Source organism: Lithobates pipiens, unplaced genomic scaffold, assembly GCF_037356315.1.
Source record: "Lithobates pipiens isolate NorthernLeopardFrog02 unplaced genomic scaffold, aLitPip1_a1.2 Scaffold_19, whole genome shotgun sequence".
NCBI classification, from domain to species: domain Eukaryota; kingdom Metazoa; phylum Chordata; class Amphibia; order Anura; family Ranidae; genus Lithobates; species Lithobates pipiens.
In genome coordinates, this window is record NW_027507764.1 from 297,420,899 (window position 1) to 297,442,910 (window position 22,012).

The 22,012-nt window shown below is 41.5% G+C and overlaps 1 protein-coding gene across 1 annotated transcript in view; it reads left to right on the forward strand.

The window, feature by feature from the left end:
* The window catches only part of OTULINL (OTU deubiquitinase with linear linkage specificity like), a 120,738-nt gene extending 100,630 nt beyond the window's left edge, over window positions 1-20,108 (forward strand). The window contains exons 7-8 of the mRNA XM_077492015.1: window positions 11,079-11,348; window positions 19,668-20,108. Of these exons, the coding sequence (XP_077348141.1) occupies window positions 11,079-11,348; window positions 19,668-19,847 (450 nt within the window). The 3' untranslated portion in view covers window positions 19,848-20,108. The remainder of the gene's footprint in view (window positions 1-11,078; window positions 11,349-19,667) is intronic.
* The last annotated feature ends 1,904 nt before the right edge of the window (window positions 20,109-22,012 follow it).

Below are 22,012 nucleotides of genomic sequence, written 5' to 3' on the forward strand. Positions count from 1 at the left end.
CATCTTATCCATTGGTAGAAGCGATCAAATCACCACTTTTATCTTTGCTGAAAGAAGACACCCTGCACTTGTGGACTCTTGAAGCTTACCTTACCTATTCTGCATTTCTTTTATTATTTCTTTTTTAATATTATTATTTTGTGGAGTTCTTTTATCTGCGCTGTACTGTCGTTTTTTTAAATTTCTATTGTGGGATTTGGTATTTTGACCTATAGTATTCTAGCCGCAGTATCCTAGTACGAGTTGTATGTATATTTTTATTTTAGTTTATTTGTTCAGCGCTGGTTGATTTGTCTTTGAGTTATTCGAAACATTAACTTTTATGTCTCTAAGGACTAGGAGTGTGTTCCTATCCTGAGTCGATATTCTCTGGATCTCTGATTCTAGAACGCGATTATCATAACAAAGCCATCTCTCACAGTGAATATCTGCAGACTAAAATCATCTAAGTTAGAGCAATTTTGTCTAATTCGTTGAAATTAACTTTTAGGAACTGATTGTAACCGGTTGGGACGATGACAACTCCCAACTGGTATAAAACCATTTCTATCAGTGGTTTTAAAGAACGTTTTTGTCAGAAGTTTATTGTGTTGCTTGAATATAGTAACATCCAAAAAGTTTATGGATGTATGACTCCATTCATGTGTGAACCTAATACCCCAATTGTTAGTTTTCAGATCATTCATGAAAAAAGGAAGGAAGTTCTCATCCCCCATCCATATGAAAAAGGTGTCATCAATGTAACAACGCTAAAACCTCAAATTAAACCAAAACCTAATTTTCCCAAAAAGCCATAAACAGATTGGCTAGACTGGGGGCAAAGTTTGCCCCCATTGCAACGCCAGTCTGCTGTAAATAATAATTCCCTTGGTAAAAGAAGTAATTATGTTCCATCGCAAAACGTAAAAGTTCCAAAATGTAATTTTTATCCTTCAGGAATGCCGGGGTCTTATTGACCAAAGGTTGCAGGAATACGTCAATGTATTTTCCAATTCTGGAGGACATCGAATTGATCCCACTCACAATTGGTCTTCCCCTTGGATGACTCAAACTTTTATGAACCTTCGGCAGATAATAATAGGAATCCTAGGTGTCAGCCCTTGTACACACGGTCGGACATTCCGACGGAAAATGTCCGATCGGACCGTGTTGTCGGATAATCCGACTGTGTGTGGGCTCCATCGGACTGTTTCCGTCGGAATATCCGACAAAGTTTTATAGCTGGGCTGTAAAACTTTCCGACAACGTGAATCCGATCGGACAAAGTGCCATGCATGCTCAGATCAAATTCCTAGACCTATTGGCTACTAGCCTGAATGTAGTCCCGTCGTAACTAAATAACGTCATCACGTTACATACGATTGGATTTTCCGACAACTTTGTCCGATCGTGTGTATGCAACACAAGTTTTGGACAAAATCCGATGGATTTTGTTGTCGGAATGTCCGACCATGTGTACAAGGGCTCAGTGGCACCAGGAATTATTTTTTCTTTTTTATTTATTAATTTTGATTCAAAGCCTTCCTTTACTATTTGGTTCAAACATTTTAGAATGCTATAAGTAGCCCTATCCACTAGCAGGTTGTTCATCTCCCCTTCATAATCCTGTCTATTCAGCAACACAATACCCCCCGTCCCCCTTATCGGTGGGGGAATGATGAGGTCTTTTTTTAATCAGACAGATTTGATACCCTGGTGTATATCTTTCTGTTGGACCTTTTTGATTTTAGCCTCATGTAAATCCTTCAGCACCAAATCCTTAAAAACCAATAGATTTGGTGAAGGTTTACCCGGGAGGGGGGTTAAACAAGGATGCATTCCTAAGGTTTCAACCCCCATCAGAAGACCCCTCCGGCCCTCCACTGGTTACCTTTATTGGAAAGAAAATGTCTTTTGATACTTAATTTTCTAACAAATTTCTGAACGTCTTTGAACATGCCAAATTTATTAAGGGATTTATTGGGGCAAATTTGAGACCTTTCCCTAAAGTTTTCATTTCTACATCAGTTAGCTGGATCCCACTGAGATTAAAAATACCCTCATTACTTATTGCTTCATTTTCTTTGGCATGTTTCCTTTTCCATCCTCTGTATCCTCTTTGCTTTCCTTTTCTTGGTCCCTGGCTTTTGCCTAAAATATTATCAGACCTGGTTCTTAGGGGGGCCATTCCAGAGCCCCCTTCTCCTGTAGGGTGATGTTCCATGCGTGGTGGATCATACCAGGCATAATTGTAATCATAATCCTCCTCGTTATCCTGTTCATGTAGGGGCTCATATCAATTTTCCATTTGAACTCCCCCTTGGGGATACCATTAACATTCCCCCGTCCTCCCAGGTAACTTCCTGGACTACCTCCTTGCTGCCATCTCGGCTGTTTGGGGCCTTTTGTCTGGGTGTTACGTGGTGAGTTATGATTATAGGAGTAATAATCCCTATCCTGTCCATATAACTGTCCCTGTTGGGTTCTTCCCGGTTTATTTCCCCCATAATAAGGTGAGGGGTAACCTTCCCTCTCTCTAAGGGTATTTCATCTTGGTATCCGAGGGGGGGGAGTAGTATTACCAACTTTAGAACCTTGGATGTATAAGATGGAATTTCCACCCCCACCTTCTCCCTCCTTCCTTACTCTAATAGGTTAATTTGAAGAAGCTGTGCTAGTATTAGGTTCTCTAAAATTTTCTTGCCATTTAAAAACATTCTGAGATTTGTAGTCCTCCACATTCCTATTGTATTTTTTCCTTTTTTTTTTTCTGTTGGTCCTCTTCTTCCGATATAATTTCCCTTAGTTCTCCCTTATAAACTTGGTACATTTCCCCCTTATTATGAGGTATTAGTTTTTCCTGAACTTAAGTTATTTCTGCCTGTAATCTAATAGCCTTTGCTCTTTTCTTAGTTACCAAAAACTCAAGAAAACCCAAACCTGCATCATTAAAGTACTGAAACGGCAATTTCCATCAATAGCATTGTCCTAATCGGTGCACCTCTGCACTGATTTTAAGGGGTAGTTTCTGTACTGCTTTTTGCTATTTTGGTCTTCGATTTACATTGACATCTGTGTAGAAACCTGTGCGGGTGTCTCTGGGATCGCGGCCGAAATCGGGACTGACATACAGAAGAGAAATCGTGTGAGTTCGGCATTCGTATCTATGAATGCAAATGCTGGACTCGGGAGCACGCTCGCATGGTAACCCCCAGGGAGAGCACTTCTCCTAAGGGGTTATCTGATGCGAGGAGGAGCCGCAAGATCGGCCGTGGGACCCCAGAAGAGGAGGATCGGGGCCACTCGGTGCAAAATGAGCTGCACAGTGGAGGTAAGTATGACGTGTTTGCTATTTAAAAAAATAAAACGCAAAGGTTTACAATCACAAGTTAGTGTGTTTAATATATTTCCCCTGTGTAATTCCATTTTAATATACATTACTTAATTTGTCTTGGTTTCTTTGTATGTATGGATTGCATGGGTTGTTACCATGTTATAATATTCCCCAGAATAAAAAAAGAAGAGTTGCTGGCAATAAAAAATCGGTACCAGATTCTTATCCAAGCATGCAGCCCGGCAGGTCAGAAAAGGGAGGGTACGAGCGAGCACCCACCCCCCCCCCCCCCCACAATCCATGTGCCCCTTCAACATGGAGGGGGGTTTGGCTCTGCCTCCCCCCCATCCCCATGCAGGTGGAGGGCTTATCGGAATCTGGAAGCTCCCTTCAACAAAAGTGTAGTGTGAAAAAAACACAGGAGGCAGTTTTCCTTTTATTAAAAAACATAAAAAAAAGTCCCCGTGTAGATCCATTGTCGATCACAACTTATTTAAAAGTGGGAGGCAGCATAGTCGGCGGGAGTGGAGCTTTTTTTTCCCAGATCAGCAGTGGTGGCGGACATCGTGATTGATGGCTCTACACCAAGGACTTTTTTTTTTTTTTAAATAAAGGACTGCCAAAACTGCCTCCTGTTGTTTTTTTTTTTTTTGAGGGCAGGTGGCTTGGTATGGTTCAGGGAGGGGTATTTTAGTAGCGCTTTTAGTGAATGCCATAAATGTTTAAAAAACGCTGTGCCTTATCTTACTGCATACTCGGATGTGGTAAGATACCGCTTTGTTAATAGAGCCAACTGTATTTTTATTGAAACCTTGGCTTAAACCTTATAACGAGGAAAGAGAGAGAGAGGATGCTCCCTGCTCAGAATCATTCACTTGTGTGTGAAAAATTTAAGCCTGAACTATGTAAATAACAGGCTTTAAAGCGTTTGTTAACCCAAAAAACAAACAAAATACAGATTCTGTTCCCTTAAAGCCTGTTATACAGCACAGCATTTGTGCTTTGTCATTTGGACCCACGTATCATCTGAAATACCTGGCTGATCCTGCCTGGCTATACCCTCCCCTCTGAAAACAAACAACGATAATCATGGCTGCTAAGCCCTGACATCATGGTCCGTTTGCACGCCTCCATCATCCGCAGCCTGCTATCTCCGGCCTGTGTCCTTCTCTCCCTCCCCTCTCTGTCTGTCTCTGCTTGTACAATGTACCCGCCCCCCCCCCCCCCATGCCTGTTGCTCTCATTTCTTCTATTACATGCTCCTATCCTCTCTGCACCATTATAATAATTGTGCCTGTGTAATGTAAAATAGACTTCACGATTGTACCTGTATGAGCTCCGCTCACGCCGCTCAGCTGATTGTCGGTGGCTCGGCGCTCTCTCTCTCCTCTCTCCCCTTCCTCCACAGCTGATGTCAGTGGGAGGGCTCGGCCCCACCCACTGCAGCTGTGAGGTGGAGACAGAAGAAAGGAGAGGAATCAGCTTAGTGGCGGGAACTGAGCTTATACTGCTACAATCATGCAGATTTTTTATATTACACAGGCACAGGGACAATTATTATAATGGTGCAGACGATGGGAGCATGTAATAGGAGTGGGTTAACAACCACTTTAAACAACAGAAGATGAAGAAACTGTAAAATCATATGAAAAGGACCCCCAAAGTTTACCTGCTGGTTGTATAATACAGTGTGTTCGTATACAGTTTTTTATATTTACTACTATTAAAATTATTAATGCAGAACTCTACTTCACTCTAAAACTGTGGTGTCCCTCAAGCTCCCAGACAGCTGCCGACACCTTTGGCCGGTCTGCACCCGGGTACTGATCTTCGGCCATTTTAATTGGCCAGGCTGAGATGGTGTCACTCCTGTGCATGTGTGGTTGATCATTAACCACTTGCTTACTGGGCACTTAAACCCCCCTCCTGCCCAGACCAATTTTTAGCTTTCAGCGCTGATGCACTTTGAATGACAATTGCGTGGTCATACAACACCATACCCAAATGAAATTTTTATCATTTTTTTTCCCACAAATAGAGCTTTCTTTTGGTGGTATTTAATTACAGCTGGGAGTTTTATTTTTTGCTAAACAAACAAAAAAAGATGCAAAATAAAAAAAAAATAAAAAATGTTTAATAGTTTGTTATAAAATTTTGCAAACAGGTCATTTTTCTCCTTCATTGAAATGCGCTGATGAGGCGGCACTGGTGGGCACTGATAGGCTGCACTGGTGGGCACTGATAGGCACAGATAAGGCGGTACTGATAGGCACAGATAAGGCAGCACTGATGGGCACAGATAAGGCAGCACTAATGGGCAAAGATGGGCACAGATAAGATGGCACGGAGGGGTGGCACGGATGGGCACGGATAGGTACCACTGATAGATGGGATTGATGGGCACTGATAGGTGGCACTGATAGGTGGCACTATGGGCACTGATGGGTGGCACTATGGGCACTAAGGGGTGGTACTGATGGGTGGCACTTTTACTTTATGTATGTTGCACTGGCAGGGGGCAGGTGGGCACTGATGACTTGGTCGTGATCGGGACTGAAGTCCCTCTCACGGCCACCGGTGATCGGCTTTTTTTTTTCACGCTGACAGCGCGAGGAAGAAAATAGCCTATTACCGGCTCTGTTGTGATCACATGATCAGCTGTCATTGGCTGACAGCTGATCACATGGTAAGGGGTCGGGATCGACCCCTTGCTTCGATCCGTGATCAGGCGAGTCTCAGGCGTTGTCCCGGCAAAGCAGGTCCGCGCTGTAGCTGTAATTCGGCTATAGCGCAGATCCCTAGTGGTTAAAATCCTCCAAAATTGTACACTGAGCTGTGTGTGCTGTGCCTTGCTCAGTGTACATGGCAGACAGGAAGGTTTATTCTGTCTCTTCTGCATAAAAAATCCTGCCTGTTTGACATTTTTTTTTTTTTATTTTTTTTTACTAAAGCTCCAATTTAAGGCACACAGAAACTAGTAATTCAGGTAAATTGTTAATGCTGCTGCCTTCTGTAGATTGAACACTGTAAACAAAGCTATAGGGACAGCCCAATATAACACACCCCCCTCCCCACTCCCATCATGCCTTAATTTTGCTAATGCCTTAGGAGAACAATATCTCTCTTCCCAATGCTCCTTTTCTTCTAGCAAGTTTCTTTAGCTGCTCAAGAGCCAAAAGAAGTTAATTTTTCAACTTTCTGGATGCCGTGATCATTGGCCTTGCCATAAAAACTGTACCCGGACCCCTATGAGATAAAGATGCTGGGGTAGCCTGTAAGGTGTATTGGTAACTGGGCTTTGCTGAAGGCACACATGGCTAGACACTTGCATGTAACTTGAGTCACCTGCAGAGTGCTTTACAGGTCTAGCACCTTGTTGCATCTGTCTGGGGAAATTTTGGCCCTGCAGATTCCTTAGAAATATATCCAGCAGAGGGATGAAGATTGTCTGGCATGTGCATGCTAGTCCTGCATTGACAATTTTCAGTACTGAATCTATCATGATGCCATTCCACTCCAAACTCCTACACCATAAGGCATAAACTGTCTTTCCCCCAGTTTGGACTGGATCAACTTTGGGTCTTGAATACTATTAAGGTTCAAATGTCAGCCCTTGTAGTTGTTCTTTAAAGATCACCTGCCTCTCATTGCTTAATGAAAGCCTTTGTACAGGGTGTCACTCTCATTCTTCTCTCTACGCACCTAACTGTGCAACTGCGGGGTCTCAACCTGGTTTTGGTTCTTCGGAAACTGCCCTGTTCTTGTTTACTTTTACTCACAAGGTTACCTTCCTTGTTGGCAGTAAAGTTAGTATATTTACCTGTAAAGAGTTTGATCTGGTGATACACAGAGACAGGGTTATGTTTTCTTCTCAGAGTGTTTTTCTTTTCATGTTAACCAGGAAATAGTTTTTCCTTCTCTGTGGCTTCCAAAGGAGTTTCACCTCCATTATCTGGATGTCGTATGGGCTGTTTGAGTCTTTTTGTCAGCTATAGCGCTCTTTGAATGATCCAACTCTTTGTCATTCCTGCAGGTCTCTGTTGGGGAGCAGCCTGTTTTCTTGTTCCACTATTTCCCTTAGACATAAGTACAATGCTTCACCTTTCCCTTTCAAACATAGAAAAGTGACGTCAGAGAAAAGACCGAGTGTGCCATTATGTCTGCTTGTGTGGGTTTTTTTTTCATACATGTGTTTTTTTTTTTCTTTTTTTGAGTATAGATCTAAGCCATTTACTGTTAATTGGCTTATTACCTCCGCTGGAAGTTTACTCCAAGTTTCAGCTTCCCTTTCAGTAAAAAAACACTAAGATTAATTTTGAACTTTCCTCCAGTTAGTTTTAGGTCTTGTCCCCATGTTCTTGATTTTGGTTTCATATTAAAAATCCAGCCCTCCTGAATCTTATTTACCCCCTTTATGTATTTAGATGGCTCATTCATGTGTCTCCTTTCCCTTCTTTCCTCCAGACTGTACATGTTACGTTCCTGAAGTCACTTTATGCTTTATCTCCCAGACCTTTCACAATTTTTGTTATCTGTCTCTGGACTCATTCTATCTCATCGATATCTTTTTGTAAATTAGGTTTTGCACATGTTTTAAATGAGGTTTCACTAAAGATCTATATAGGGGAAATCAGAAACTCCTTCCTCTTCCTGGTGATCCCTCTAGTGATGCACCCTAGAATTCTATTTGCGTCCCCCACTGCCTGATCATACTGTTTGCTCATTTTGAAATCATCTGAAATAAGTACTCCCAAATCTTTTTCCTCGGTAGTGCTGGCTAATACTGTACCTCCAATGTACTCTCTCAGTGGATTATTTTTCCCTAGTTGCACTATTTTACATTTAGAACCACTGAACTGCAGTTTCCACTGCTTTGACAAATATTCCTGCAATGCCTACAGATACCTCCAGGGATGTCAGCCCTATTACACACCTTTACTTTTTGATACAAATGTGTGTAATAGTGTTTATATCGCTGGAGGTATCGGTAACATAGAACATGATTCAGCATTGCTGGCACTCCACTGTTGACACTCCACTAGATCAATTAATGCTTCATGGGCTTTTCAGATAAATAAAAATACCTTTTATTTAATAAGGGCCTCTTTCCACTTCCAACGCATTCCTATTGGCCCTACTTTTAAAATATGTTGTCATTTGGGTATATGGTACTAAAAGCTGCTGCACGCATTTTAGAAATTAAACGCGTGCAACGTGCATTACGAGTATTCTTCAATCAGACTATCTTCTTTGGTGTTTCCTGTGAATTCACCCGTTGATTCTTTTGATTTCAGACCGAGAACCATCAACTATAGTTGTCTGCTTTAGAAATTACAACAACGTTGTCAGATCCTTTGCCCAATGTCTTCAAAGTGGCAGTAGCTGATGAGATGGCATTTATAAAGAGAAATTATATAAAGAAAAAATTTGCGCTAGGTGAAAATATAAATGTGAGTTGAAAAATAAATCATGTGAAGGAAGTCCTGGGGCTGAACACTATAACCCTGATATAGGGCACAAGATAAAGCATATAAAGAAAAAAGGGCAGCGCTGGAAAAATAAATATAAATGTGACATTTACAAAAACAAAAGTGATGCCATTGCAAAATAAAAATAAATATTCAGGACCATACAAGTGAATCAAATGTGTCCATAAATATTCAAAACAATAAAGATAAAACAAACGTGTCCATAAGAATATAATGGTCTAAATTTGCCCAGAATAATGAGACTTATCATAGACCAAAAATTACATATAACAGTGTCCAAAGAATATATATTGTAATATGATGACTTGACTGTATGGATGTTAACATTCACCACATAGTATTGCCCATCACCTTCGTAAAATTAAAGGCTTATCAGAGAGCCTTTTAAATAGGCTTAGTAGAAATTCTTGAATACTCCCTCCAAGCAGACAATCTTTCAGAGATGTCCAAACGAAGGTAAAAAACTATCACTTCCGGGGTAATCAGGTACACATCAATGGAATTTTCCCCATACGTGCGCCACAGATATCCAGTGGAATTCCGGTAGTATAGGACCACATATAGAGATAAAAAAACCGAGGTGAGAGAAGAAACTCCAATAGTGCAGAGAATCCTTTTAACTTCCTTTATTAAAAATTACGTGAGGCGTGCATAAAAACATGCATGAAAAGAATATAAAAATGAAGTGTTCCTTGCAAGGATTCAAGATAAGCTCCAGATCATTCTGATCGTTCAGTGCATGAGCGGCTTGCGTGTGCGTGTCGACCCTACGTCAACAGGGGCATTTCCTTCCATGTATAAGTGTTGTGAGCAAACAACTGAAATAGATTTTTGGTAAATGCACTTCTTACTGTGACATCAACATTCCCCTGAACACCAGCTGCAGAGGATGGAGGATTAGGGGAGGTTTAGCAGTTAAAGTGATTGTAGAGTCTCCTTTTTTTGTTAAAAATAACAAACATATTATACTTATCTGCTCTGTGAAATGGTCTTGCACAGAGCAGCCCAGATTCTCCTCTTCTCGGATCCCTCTTCGGTGCTCTGGCCCCTCCCTGCTGTTGAGTGCTCCCACAGAAAACAGCTTGCTATGGGGGCACCCAACCTGAGCCATGGCCCGGCCCTGCCTCTTTTTCTCATCATCGGCTGACAGCAGCAGGAGCCAATGGCGCTGCACTACTGTCACAGCCAATGAGGAGGGGAATCCCGGGCAGCCGAGACACTGCTACAACATCACTGGATCTAGATGGGGTTCAAGTAAGTATTGGGGGGGGGGGGGCTTCTGCATACAGAAGGTTTTTTGATTTAAAAAAAACTACCTTTACAATCACTTGACCACTGGAATTGTTTACCCCCTTCATTACCAGACCATTTATTGTTTTTCAGCACTGTTCTACTTTATGTGGCAATTGCTTGGAATACTATACACAAATGACATTTTTTTTTACACAAATTTAACTTTATTTTAGTGGTATTTGATCACCACTTGGGTTTTTATATTTTTTTGCTTTTATAAATGAAAAAATACAGAAAATTTTGAAAAAAAATATTTTCTACTTTATTATAAAACATATCTAAAAAGTGACACTAATACAGAGATCAGCGATAATACCATACATTGACACTGTACTAATGACACTGGCTGGGTGACAAGAGTGATAAGGAGGGCGATCAAAGGGTTAATTGGGTGCCTATACAAGTTTACTAGTGTATGCATGCTGCTTTTACTTGCTGACTGGGTTTTTCCCCTTGCTTTCAGTTCTAAACAGCAGGGAGAAATCCAGCTAGAGTCTGTGTTTATAAATACAGAGACAAAATGGCTGTAACCTGCTGACAAACTCATACTATGGCCGATCACAGCACAGTTCATTAAGGAGGTAAAACATGATGCGTAGGTACGTAGTCTTCAACGGCCTCCTGCTCACAGTAAATGTACTGTGAGCAGGCGGCAAGTGGTTAAATAAACGCATCTAAACAACCAATAATAAAGTATTTTGGTATATCTTTTTGCGTTGATACTATCTTTTACTTGATGGACTAGCTTTTAATCTCGGGTGATTCTCGATATTGAGTTCTGCTACTTACTTTAAAGTTTCAGGGTCACTTTAACCATGCGTTCTCTCCATTATTTTGAGCTTCTAGTAGTATAATAGTATGGGAAAGAATGTTTATATGTTTGTTTTTTTCTTTTTAAGAACATGCTGTTATGTTAACATTACCGATACTGTGTTAGTTTTTATGATCTTAACATTTGAATTTGTCTTTTCTTTCTGTTTTAGTGGGTGGAATTTTACAATTGCAAAGACCGGTTTGAAAGAAACAGAATGTGCAAATCCTTTTTTTCTGATGAAGCCACAGAGAATAAACTGTATGAAGCATTAAAATTCATTATGCTGTATTTGGTGATAGAGGCTTATGAAGATATAAAGTCAGCACAAAACTCTCCATGCTTCTTTCATTTCTTGTTCTCACGGGATACATCAGCTGACCCTTTAAGCTACATGATGAACCACTTGAATGCAGTGGGCGATACATCTGGACTGGAACAGGTAGTTTCTTAATGCTGTATTTTTCCATTTTCCTACCTCACCATATTAGGACCCAATATGTACAGATGACAAGAGCACTGGGAAACACAAAAATTTTATTTGTCAATGTAGTGATCATTGTCCGCTTTACTTACGATACATAAACAAATTAGAGAAGGTTTCCATAAAGTTGGGCTTGCTATACTTTTAACAATACACATCAATTCTGAGCGCCACAACTAGACTGTAATATAAACTTAAAATATCTGCAGCCACATTCATAAAGTATTCAGATCCCCTTCACTTTTTTCAATTTTGTTATGTTGCAGCCTGATACAGTTGTTTTAAATTCATTTTCAGACAAAGTGAAAACTGATTTTTATAAATGTCTGAATTTATTAAAAAGAAAAAACTGAAATATCACATATACTTAAAGCAGGAGTCCTGCACATTTTTTTTTTTTTTAAAGTCAGCAGCTACAAATACTGCAGCTGCTGACTTTTAAAATAAGGACACTTACCTGTCCTAGGATCCAGGGATCTCTGCACCCGAGGCCGAACTGTCCCTCGGTCCTCAGATGCTGCCGCCATCTTTGGTAAGGAAAACGGGAAATGAAGCCTTGCGGCTTCACTTCCCGGTTCCCTACTGCGCATGCGCGAGTCACGCAACCCAATCCGAATGGTCCCTGCTGTCTCTGGGACCTGTGTGTGTCCCAGCAGACAACGCGGCGGGACGGGGAGAGGCATAGACACCCGTGGGAGTCTATGCCCGGAAGTGGGTGCAAATACCTGTCTTAGCCAGGTATCTGCACCCCCTCCCCCTTGAAAGGTGCCAAATGTGATACCGGAGGGGGGGAGGGTTCAGAAAAGTGAAGGTTCAATTTTTGTGTGAACCTCCGCTTTAAGTATTCAGACCCTTTACTCAGTACTTTGTTGAAGCATATTTGGCTGCAATTACAGCTAGAGTCTTTTGGGTATGACACGGCAAGCTATGCACACCTGAATTGGGTGATTTTCTGCTATTCTTCTTCGCAAATCCTCTTCAAGCTCAAGCAGGTTGACACGGATGGGAGACCATCCGTGTCAGCCATTTTCAGGTCTTTCCAGAGACGTTCAATAGGATTCAAGTCAAGGGCTCTGGCTGGGCCACTCTACGACATTCCCAGAGATGTCCCTAAGCCACTCCTGTGTTGTCTTAGCTGTGTGCTTAGGATTGTTATCATGTTGGAAGGTGAACCTTCGGCCCAGTCAGAGGTCCTGAGCGCTGTGGAACAGGTTTACATTGAGGATGTCTCTACAATTTGCTCCATTCAGCTTTCCCTCAACCCTAATCAGTCTTCCAGTCCCTGCTGCTGAAAAAGACACCCAAAGTATGATGCTGCCACCACCATGCTTCACTGTTGGGATGGTATTGGGAAGGTGATGAGTGGTTTCCTCCAGACATAACATTTAGAACTGAGGCCAAACAGTTAAATCCTGGTTTCATCAGACCAGAGAATCTTAATTCTCAGTCTGAGAGTCCTTCAAGTGCTTTTTTTGCAAAGTCCAAGTGGGCTTTCATGTGTTTTGCACTGAGGAGAAGCTTCCGTCTAGCCACCCTGCCATCAAGCCTAGATTGGTGGAGGGCTGCAGCGATGGTTGTCTTTCTGAAACTGTACCATCTATACACAGGATCTCTGGAGCGCAGTCAGCTCCCCCGATTGCTCAATTTGATTGGGCAACCAGCACTTGGAATTGTCGTGACCGTGCCAAACTTCTTCCATTTGAGAATTATGTAGGAGAATTATATGCTTGTGGGAACCTTCAGTGCAGCAGTGTAGCCTTCTCCAGATCTGCGCCTTGCAATAATCCTGTCTCTGATCTCTGCAGGCAGTTCCTTTTTGACCTCATGGCTTTTGCTCTGATACAGTATGCAGTGTCAGTTGTGAGGCCTTTTATAGAGGCATACACCTTTCCAAATCCATGTCCAATCAATTTAACTTACCCCAGGTGGCCTCAAATCAAGGTGCAGATACATCTCAGCAATGATCAAGAGAAATGGGAGGGACATGAGCTACATTTAGGCCGGGTTCACACCGCTGCGATGCGGGAACGCCGCGAATCCGCGGCGTTTTCCCGCATCGCATTACTCCCGCCGGCAGTTCACACTGCCCTATGTGGACGGCTGGGAGTGTCAATGATATGTTAATGACACCCCCAGATCCGTCCGCATATCGCAGTGCGATCTGCCGACTCGCACAGGAATCGGATCGCATGGTGTGAACCCCCATGCGATCCGATTCTGTTGCGGACCAAAAAAAGGGTCCCGTGCGAGTTTGCTGCGGGATCGATGCGAATTCAGCCATACTATCTGTATGGCTGTACTCGCATCGCTACGGAGATCGGATGTGATTTGCGGTGCGAATCACATCCGGATCTCCCCCCGCAGCAGTGTGAACCCAGCCTTAAAGTGGTATTGCAAAGGGTCTGAATACTTATGCCAATGTGATAGTTCAGTTTTTCAATTTTTATATAAATTTGCAGACATTTCTGAAATTCTGTTTTCACTTTGCCATTATGGGGTACTGAGTGTATATTGAACAATTCTGGATCATCTCCTGTAGCCTTATTGCTACAGCACAGCCCCGTTGCACTGGATCACATATACAGTATCTCATAAAAGTGAGTACAACCCTCACATTGTAGCAAAGTGATATTTCTTCAATGATGTCACATGAAAAGATATAATGAAATATTTACAAAAATGTGAGGGGTGTACTCACTTTTGTGAGATACTGTATATATGTGATCTAGCATTTGCTGGTAGGCGGTGTGCCTGTCAGTCCACCTCTCTGGCTATGCTGTCATTTGCTACAGCACAAGCCTATCAGTGGATCTCAACCAATGATTTATACTGCTGATCGGCTGAGTGAATGACAGAAGTGAGTCCTGTTTTTGGTAAACAACACTACAGAGAGCAGCCGTGAGTAAAAAGAGTCATATTGCTTAGTAAAATCAGCACACATTACACACTCTACACTTGTTAAGCACACAGTTGACCATTTGATTGCCCCTAGATGTTAACCCTTTGACTGCCCCTAAATGTTAACTCCTTTCCAGTCAGTGTCATTAGTACCGTGACAGTGAATAGTATTAGCACTGATCATTGCATTATTGTCACTGCTGATGTCAGTGTAATTTGGTCCCCATCCAGGGTCCGTGTCAGACTGCCTGCTGCACTATCACAATACCACTATAACGCTGATCACTGCCATTACCAGTATATATAAAAAAAAAATACCAGTTTATATACCATAGTTTGTAGATGCTATAACTTTCACACAAACCAATTAATATAGACTTATAGGGATTTTTTTTTCACCAAAGACATATAGCAGAATACATTTTGACATACAATTATGAATAAATTAGATTTTTGAAATGTTTTTATTGAATATGTTTTATAGCAAAAAGTAAAAATTATTAGGTATTTTTTTCACAATTTTTGGCCTTTTTTTGTTTATATAATAAAATAAATGCAGCAGTGATAAAATACCACCAAAAGAAAGCTCTGTTTGGTAAATAGAATTATAAAAATTTAATTTGGGTACAGCGTTGCAGGAAAGCACAATTATCAGTTAAAGTAGCGCAGTGCTGAACAGCAAAAAAAATGGCCTGGTCATGAAGAGGGTAAAATCTTCAGAAGCTTAAAATGTTTTTTTTTTTGTACCTGCAAGGTAAAGGCATAATGTACTAGTATGTACATTAAATATCTCCTAAATGGTGCATGTTTAGGAGATATTTACACTACCTATAGGTAAGCCTTATTATAGGCTTACGAGTAGGTAAAAGTAAGAGATGGAAGTTTACTGTTAAGCTGTTAATGAGAAAAAAAAAATGAATTTAAACAACTGTAGTATCAGACTGTATCATAACAAAATTGAAAAAAGTGAAGGGGGTCTGAAAACTTTATGAATGAACTATACATATGTGCTGTCACTCACTTAAATAATAAGGTATTCTACAACATTAATTTAACCACTTAACAACCGGCCCATTGTAGCCGAATGACGGCTACAGGGCGGTTGTTTAACTCTGGGAGGACGTCATATGACGTCCTCCCAGAATTCCGCTCGGAATCTCGGTGATATCTCGGTGATACCCTGCAATACCCAGCCATAGACATCCCCCCCCCCCCCCCACCGCCCTCCGGTGCTTCTACCGACTCGCCAATACGATCAAAGCCAGAATATTTTTTTTTTCAGGCTTCCCAGCTTAGAGGTGAGATTGACCCCATATCTCACTGTAAAGAGGACCTGTCAAGACATATTCCTATTACAAGAGATGTTTACATTCCTTGTAATAGGAATAAAAGTAATCAAAAAATTTATTTTTGGGGAACAAAAAGGTCAAACTAAAATAAATAAAGTAAAATGAACAGTAAAAAATTTTTTTTTTTTTTAAGCGCCCCTGTCCCCATGTGCTCGCATGCAGAAGCGAACGCATATGTAAGTCCCGTCCACATATGAAAACGGTGTTCAAACCACACATGTGAGGTATCGCTGCGAACGTTAGAGCGAGAGCAATAATTCTAGCCCTAGACCTCCTCTGTAACTCAAAACATATAACCAGTAAAAAAAAATTAAATCGTCGCCTTTGGGGAATTTTAAGTAGCGGCGTTTGGCGCCATTCTACGAGCGTGTGCAATTTTGAAGAGTGACATGTTAGGTATCTATTTACTCAGTGTAACTTCATCTTTCACATTATGCAAAAATTGGGCTAGCTTTACTGTGTTTTTTTTTTTTTTAAGCACAAAACTGTTTTTTTTTCCAAAAAAATGCATTCGAAAAATTGCTGCGCAAATACCGTGCGAGATAAAAAGTTGCAATGACCACCATTGTATTCTCCAGGGTGTTTTCTAAAAAAACATATATAATGTTTTGGGATTCTATGTAATTTTCTAGCAAATAAATGATGATTTTTACATGTAGGGAAGAAATGTCAGAATTATCCTGAGTGCTCCAGAACGCCTGATGGCGCTCCCTACATGTTAGGCCTCTGTATGTGTCCACACTGTGTAAAAGTCTCACACATGTGGTATCGCCGTGCTCGGGAGTAATAGCAGAATGTGTTTTGGGGTGTAATTTGTGGTATGCATATGCTGTGTGTGAGAAATAAACTGATAATATGACAATTTTGTGGAGAAAAAAAAAGGAAAAAAAATCTTGATTTTGCAAAGAATTGTGGGAAAAAATAACAACTTCAAAAAACTCATCATGCCTCTTGCTAAATACCTTGGAATGTCTTCTTTCCAAAAAGGGGTCATTTGGGGGGTATTTGTACTTTTCTGGCATGTTAGGGTCTCAAGAATTGAAATAGGCCGTCAGTCCTTCAGGTGTGATCAATTTTTAGATATTGGCACCATAGCTTGTGGACTCTATAACTTTCACAAAGACCAAATAATATCCACCAATTTGTACTTATTTTTACCAAAGATATGTAGTGGTATACATTTTGGCCAAAATTTATGAAGAAAAAATTACTAATCTGCTAAATTTTATAACCGAAACAAAGAAAAATTCATTTTTTTACAGAATTTTCTGTATTTTTTCTTTTATAGCACAAAAAATAAAAAACTGAGCGGTGATTAAATACCACCAAAAGAAAGCTCTATTTGTGTGAAAAAAAGGACAAAAATGTCATATAGGTCCAGTGTTGCATGACTGAGTAATTGTCATTCAAAATGTGAGAGCACCGAAAGCTGAAAATTGGCCTGGTTATTTAGGGTGTTTAAGTGCCCAGTGGTCAAGTGGTTAACATAGTACAAGCATCCACTTATATACAAATTGCACAAATTCAAAGTATTGGTGTGTGGCCTTATTAGGTTTACTCTTTTATATAATGCCTTGCTTTTTCCTAAATAGTTATACTGTATATACAGCCCGGCTGTAAACCCTGCACATTCTTTGGTATAATAAAGTGACCTCTATTGACCAAACATCTGCAATGGCATCATTGAATGTACACCCTATGAATAAAAGTTAACAGTGACAGTTTTGCTGCCTTAACTTTCAGATTTGGGTGGATGCTTATCATTTGGACATACATTTTGTTTTGGCATTTCTATTACATGCTCATTTAGTGAGTTCAGGCCTCAAAAACATACTACATATTCCTCAAAAATGGTTAATATACACAGGAAGTGATGGGAATATTGAGATACTTCATACACTGAAATTCTGGGGGACATTCTATTACTTTCAGATAAAAAGTCTTCTGTGTGTAAAAGCCTCTCCAGCACCCCCTATTACTTACCCAAGCCCCATCTCTGTCCAGCAAAGTCCACGAGTCCCTTGACTGTCTGATTGGCTGAGATACAGCAGTGGCACCATTGGTTCCCACGGCTGTCAATCAAAGTCAGCCAGTCAGGAGAGAAAGGGGCGGGGCTGAACGGCAGCTCGGTTCCGGTGACTCCATAGCAAGCTGCTTGCCGTCAGGGGAACTCGACAGGAGGGAGGGGCTAGGAGCAGCGAAGAGGGACCAGAGAAGAGGCACAGATCAGGCTGCTCTGTGCAAATACACTGCAGGTAAAAATAACATGTTCGTTATTTCAAAATAAGTAAAAATTTGACTTTAAAATCACTTTAACCACTTAAGGACCGCCCCACGCATATATACTGTGGCAGGGCCGCCTTCCTGCGCGAAATCCTGTACAGGTACATGATTTTGTGCAGTGGGTCTGAGGCGCGAGCATGCCACTGGCGAGCCCGCTCCCACTGTGTTTGGACTGTGCTGGAGCCAATCAGCGGGTCTGGTGGGCGCCACGGCCCGCCGATTGTAAACAAGGCAGACCGCTGTTCTGTGAGGGACAAAGATGGAGATCTTGTGTTTCTATGTAGCAGAATACATAGTGGCCTAAACTGATGAAGAAATTAGATTTATTTTTTATTAGATATGTTTTGTAGCAGAAAGTAAAAAATATTGTTCTTTCTTTCAAAATTGTCAGCTTTTTTGTTTATAGCGCAAAAAATAAAAACCACAGAGGTGATTAAACGCTTGAGATCCGCGCTGACGGCTACAGCGTGGACCTCCTTTGCCGGGACGACGTCTATTGACGTCGTCCCGTGCACGAGGGGGGCGCGCGGTGCGCTCTGTGATCAGCGAGTCTATGAGACTCGCCTGATCACAGATTGGAGCAAGGGGTCGATCCCGACACCTTACCACGTGATCAGTTGTCAGCCAATGACAGCTGATCATGTGATCACAACAGCCGGCAATCGGCTATTTTTCCTCCTCTCGCTGATAGCGCGAGGAGAAAAAAAAAGCCGATCACCGGCGGCTGTGAGAGGGACTTCAGTCCCGATCATGGCCAAGTCATTAGTGCCCACCTGCCCCCTGCCAGTGCCACCTAAATAAAGTAAAAGTGCCACCCATAAGTACCACCCCTTAGTGCCCATAGTGCCAACCCTTAGTGCCCATAGTGCCACCCATTAGTGCCCATAGTGCCACCCATCCGTGCCCATAGTGCCACCCATCAGTGCCACCTATCAGTGCCCACAATCTGCCTCAACAACAGTGCTGCACCTCATATGCCACATATCCGTGCCCATCAGTGTCATCTACCAGTGCCCAGCAGTGCCACCTATCAGTGCCCATCAGTCCCATCTATCAGTGGTACCCATCCGTGCCACCCATCCGTGCCATCTTATCTGTGCCCATCAGTGCCACCTTAACCGTGCCTATCAGTGCCCACCAGTGCAGCCTATCAGTGCCCACCAGTGCCGCCTCATCAGCGCATTTCAATGAAGGAGAAAAATGACCTGTTTGCAAAATTTTATAACAAACTATGAAACATGATTTTAAATTTTTTTTTATTTTGCATCTTTTTTTGTTTGTTTAGCAAAAAATAAAACTCCCAGCTGTAAATAAATACCACCAAAAGAAAGCTCTATTTGTGGGAAAAAAATTATAAAAATGTCATTTGGGTACAGTGTTGTATGACAGCGCAATTTTCATTCAAAGTGCATCAGCGCTGAAAGCTGAAAATTGGTCTGGGCAGGAGGGGGGTTTAAGTGCCCAGTAAGCAAGTGGTTAAATACCAAAAGAAAGCTCTATTTGTGTAGGAAAAAAGGATGTCAATTTTATTTTGTACAGCGTCTCACAACCACGCAATTATCAGTTAAAGTAACGCAGTGCCGTATCGCGAAAAATGGCCTGGTCATGAAGGGGGGTAAACCTTCCACGGTTTAAATGGTTAAACAGTAAGGTACTGTCTGAAGGATTTTTGTGTCCTGATATTTAGTGGACCACTCAACTAGGGGATTATATGATGCATATTAACAGTTTTTCTTTCTTTATTAAGGCTGATTTGTGTTTGGTGGGCTATGCTCTTGAAGTCAAGATAAAATTGTTCCGGTTGGCTAAAATGAATACTGAAGACTTTGAAATTTATTACCCTGAGGATTACAAAAGAGACTGGAATGAGATCTGTCTCATGACTGATGATGACCGAAACTACAATATACCAATCAAAGCCATATGATTGGACTGGCCCTCATCTACAGAAGAACACCTTTTCTGTTTGTGCAGGGAAACATACTCCTCAGCCTGATACCTTATAGCCATAATGCTGAATCCACTTATGTGAAAAGAAATACTAACTCACTGACAGTCATAGTTTCCCCAGAAAAAATGAGATTGGGGAAATTCATCCAATTGTCTGGACTTGTTTTATGTACTTTTATAATCATGTGAAGAACCACACTGCTGTAAATAAGGAATTAAAGGTTTTGTTATACACCAACCTGCATTCCCTATCAATAACATTTGGGGCAATATTGTGAAACACTGGGTTGTTTTTTTAACAGTACCTTATAGCCAAAGATAAATACAATTAGATCTCATCCTATCAGATTGTCAGTAATGCTGGCTTACTGTGTCCACAGTTAGGATCATTCATGCTTCATACACAAGAAGTATACAATAAATCCCTATACACATGATCAGAATTTTTGCCAGCAAAAGTCGGATGTGAGCTTTTGGTCAGAAATTCCGGCCGCGTGTATGCTCCATTGGACTTTTGTTGGCAGAATTCCAGCCAGCAAAAGATTGAGAGCAGGTTCTCTATTTTTCGGTCGGATATTCCGATTGTCTGTACAAATTCCTAAGCATGCTCGGAAACAATTTGACGCATGCTTGGAAGCATTGAACTGAATTTTCTCAGCTCGTCGTAGTGTTGTGCGTCACCGCGTTCTTGACAGGCGAAAGTTCAGAGAACTTTTGTGTGACCGTGTGTATGCAAGCCAAGCTTGAGCGGAATTTCATCGGAAAAACCATCCCAGTTTTTTCTGACGGAAAATCCGCTCATGTGTACGTGGCATAATCTCCTTTATATGGTATGCCTTGGCAATAAGAACACTGTCCTGCGAAAGTAATGGGGGACCACCAATGCTATGATAGAGCAGTACTCAATGCACTTATTCTTGTAGCAAAAAATGTTGAATGGCAGATTTTCACACCTAACTAACTGTCCTAAATTGCTTTATTGCTGTTTTCCTCTGTTAATTGCTTAGAAATGGCAGCAATATTTAAGAAGTAAAATTCATCTCTGTAGTGCTTCATTCTGCCCTTCAACAACTAGATCTTACCACACATTTTTACTGATTCTCGGTAACTCCTTGTGACAAAGCATCAACAACTGATAACTGTCTGTTACTGGATTGTGAAAAAGTGATTAAACTCTGGGTTCACACTAGTGCGATGCGGGAACCAGCGAGATTCTAGCACCGGTTCCCTCATCGCTCCTCTCTCGCAGGCAGTTCACACTGCTGCGCTGCGGGTGTGATTAACAAAGTTAATGATGCCCCAGTTTAGTTCACAGATTGCAGTGCAAACTGAATTCACACCGGAATTGGATCGCATAGGTGAGAACACCCATGCGATCTGATTCTAGTGCGGGAAAAAAGTATCTGCACTATTTTCTGTGCGAATCCAATGCGAGTTCAGCCATACAACCGTATGGCTGAAATCGCATTGCTCAGACATTGCATGTGATCGGCACCTGCGGTACAGGTACGAATCGCATGCGACGTATGAGATCGCAACAGTGTGAACCCAGGCTTAACATCATTTAACCACTTACGTCCGCCGTCGTTATGCATCACTACTTTGAAGAGGAGTATCGTTGTTATGGCAGCAGCTAGCTGCCATAACCCCGGTATCCTCTTCTTCAGCGGACGGTCCGCTACAAGATAAAAGTGGTCTCTGTGGCGGATTGGCTGTGAGATCACTTTTATCAGCGGTGGGAGAGGGGCTCCCGCCGCTCTCCGATGCCCTCTGCCTCTTACCGGAGCCGTCGGTATCGGCGGAGGCGATCGGGTTGTTCTCCTTGTTAGGCATGGAGGCTCCTACTCGTCTCCATAGGGACTTCAAAATTTCACTTCTGCCCATAGCTCTTAAAAGGACATTTTTTTTTCCAAATTACTTTTAATAATTTTTTTGATATATATATATATATATATATATATATATATATAGTGCCTTGCGAAAGTATTCGGCCCCCTTGAACTTTTCAACCTTTTGCCACATTTCAGGCTTCAAACATAAATATATAAAATTTTAATTTTTTGTGAAGAATCACCAACAAGTGGGACACAATTGTGAAGTGGAACGAAATCTATTGGATAATTTGAACTTTTTTAGCAAATA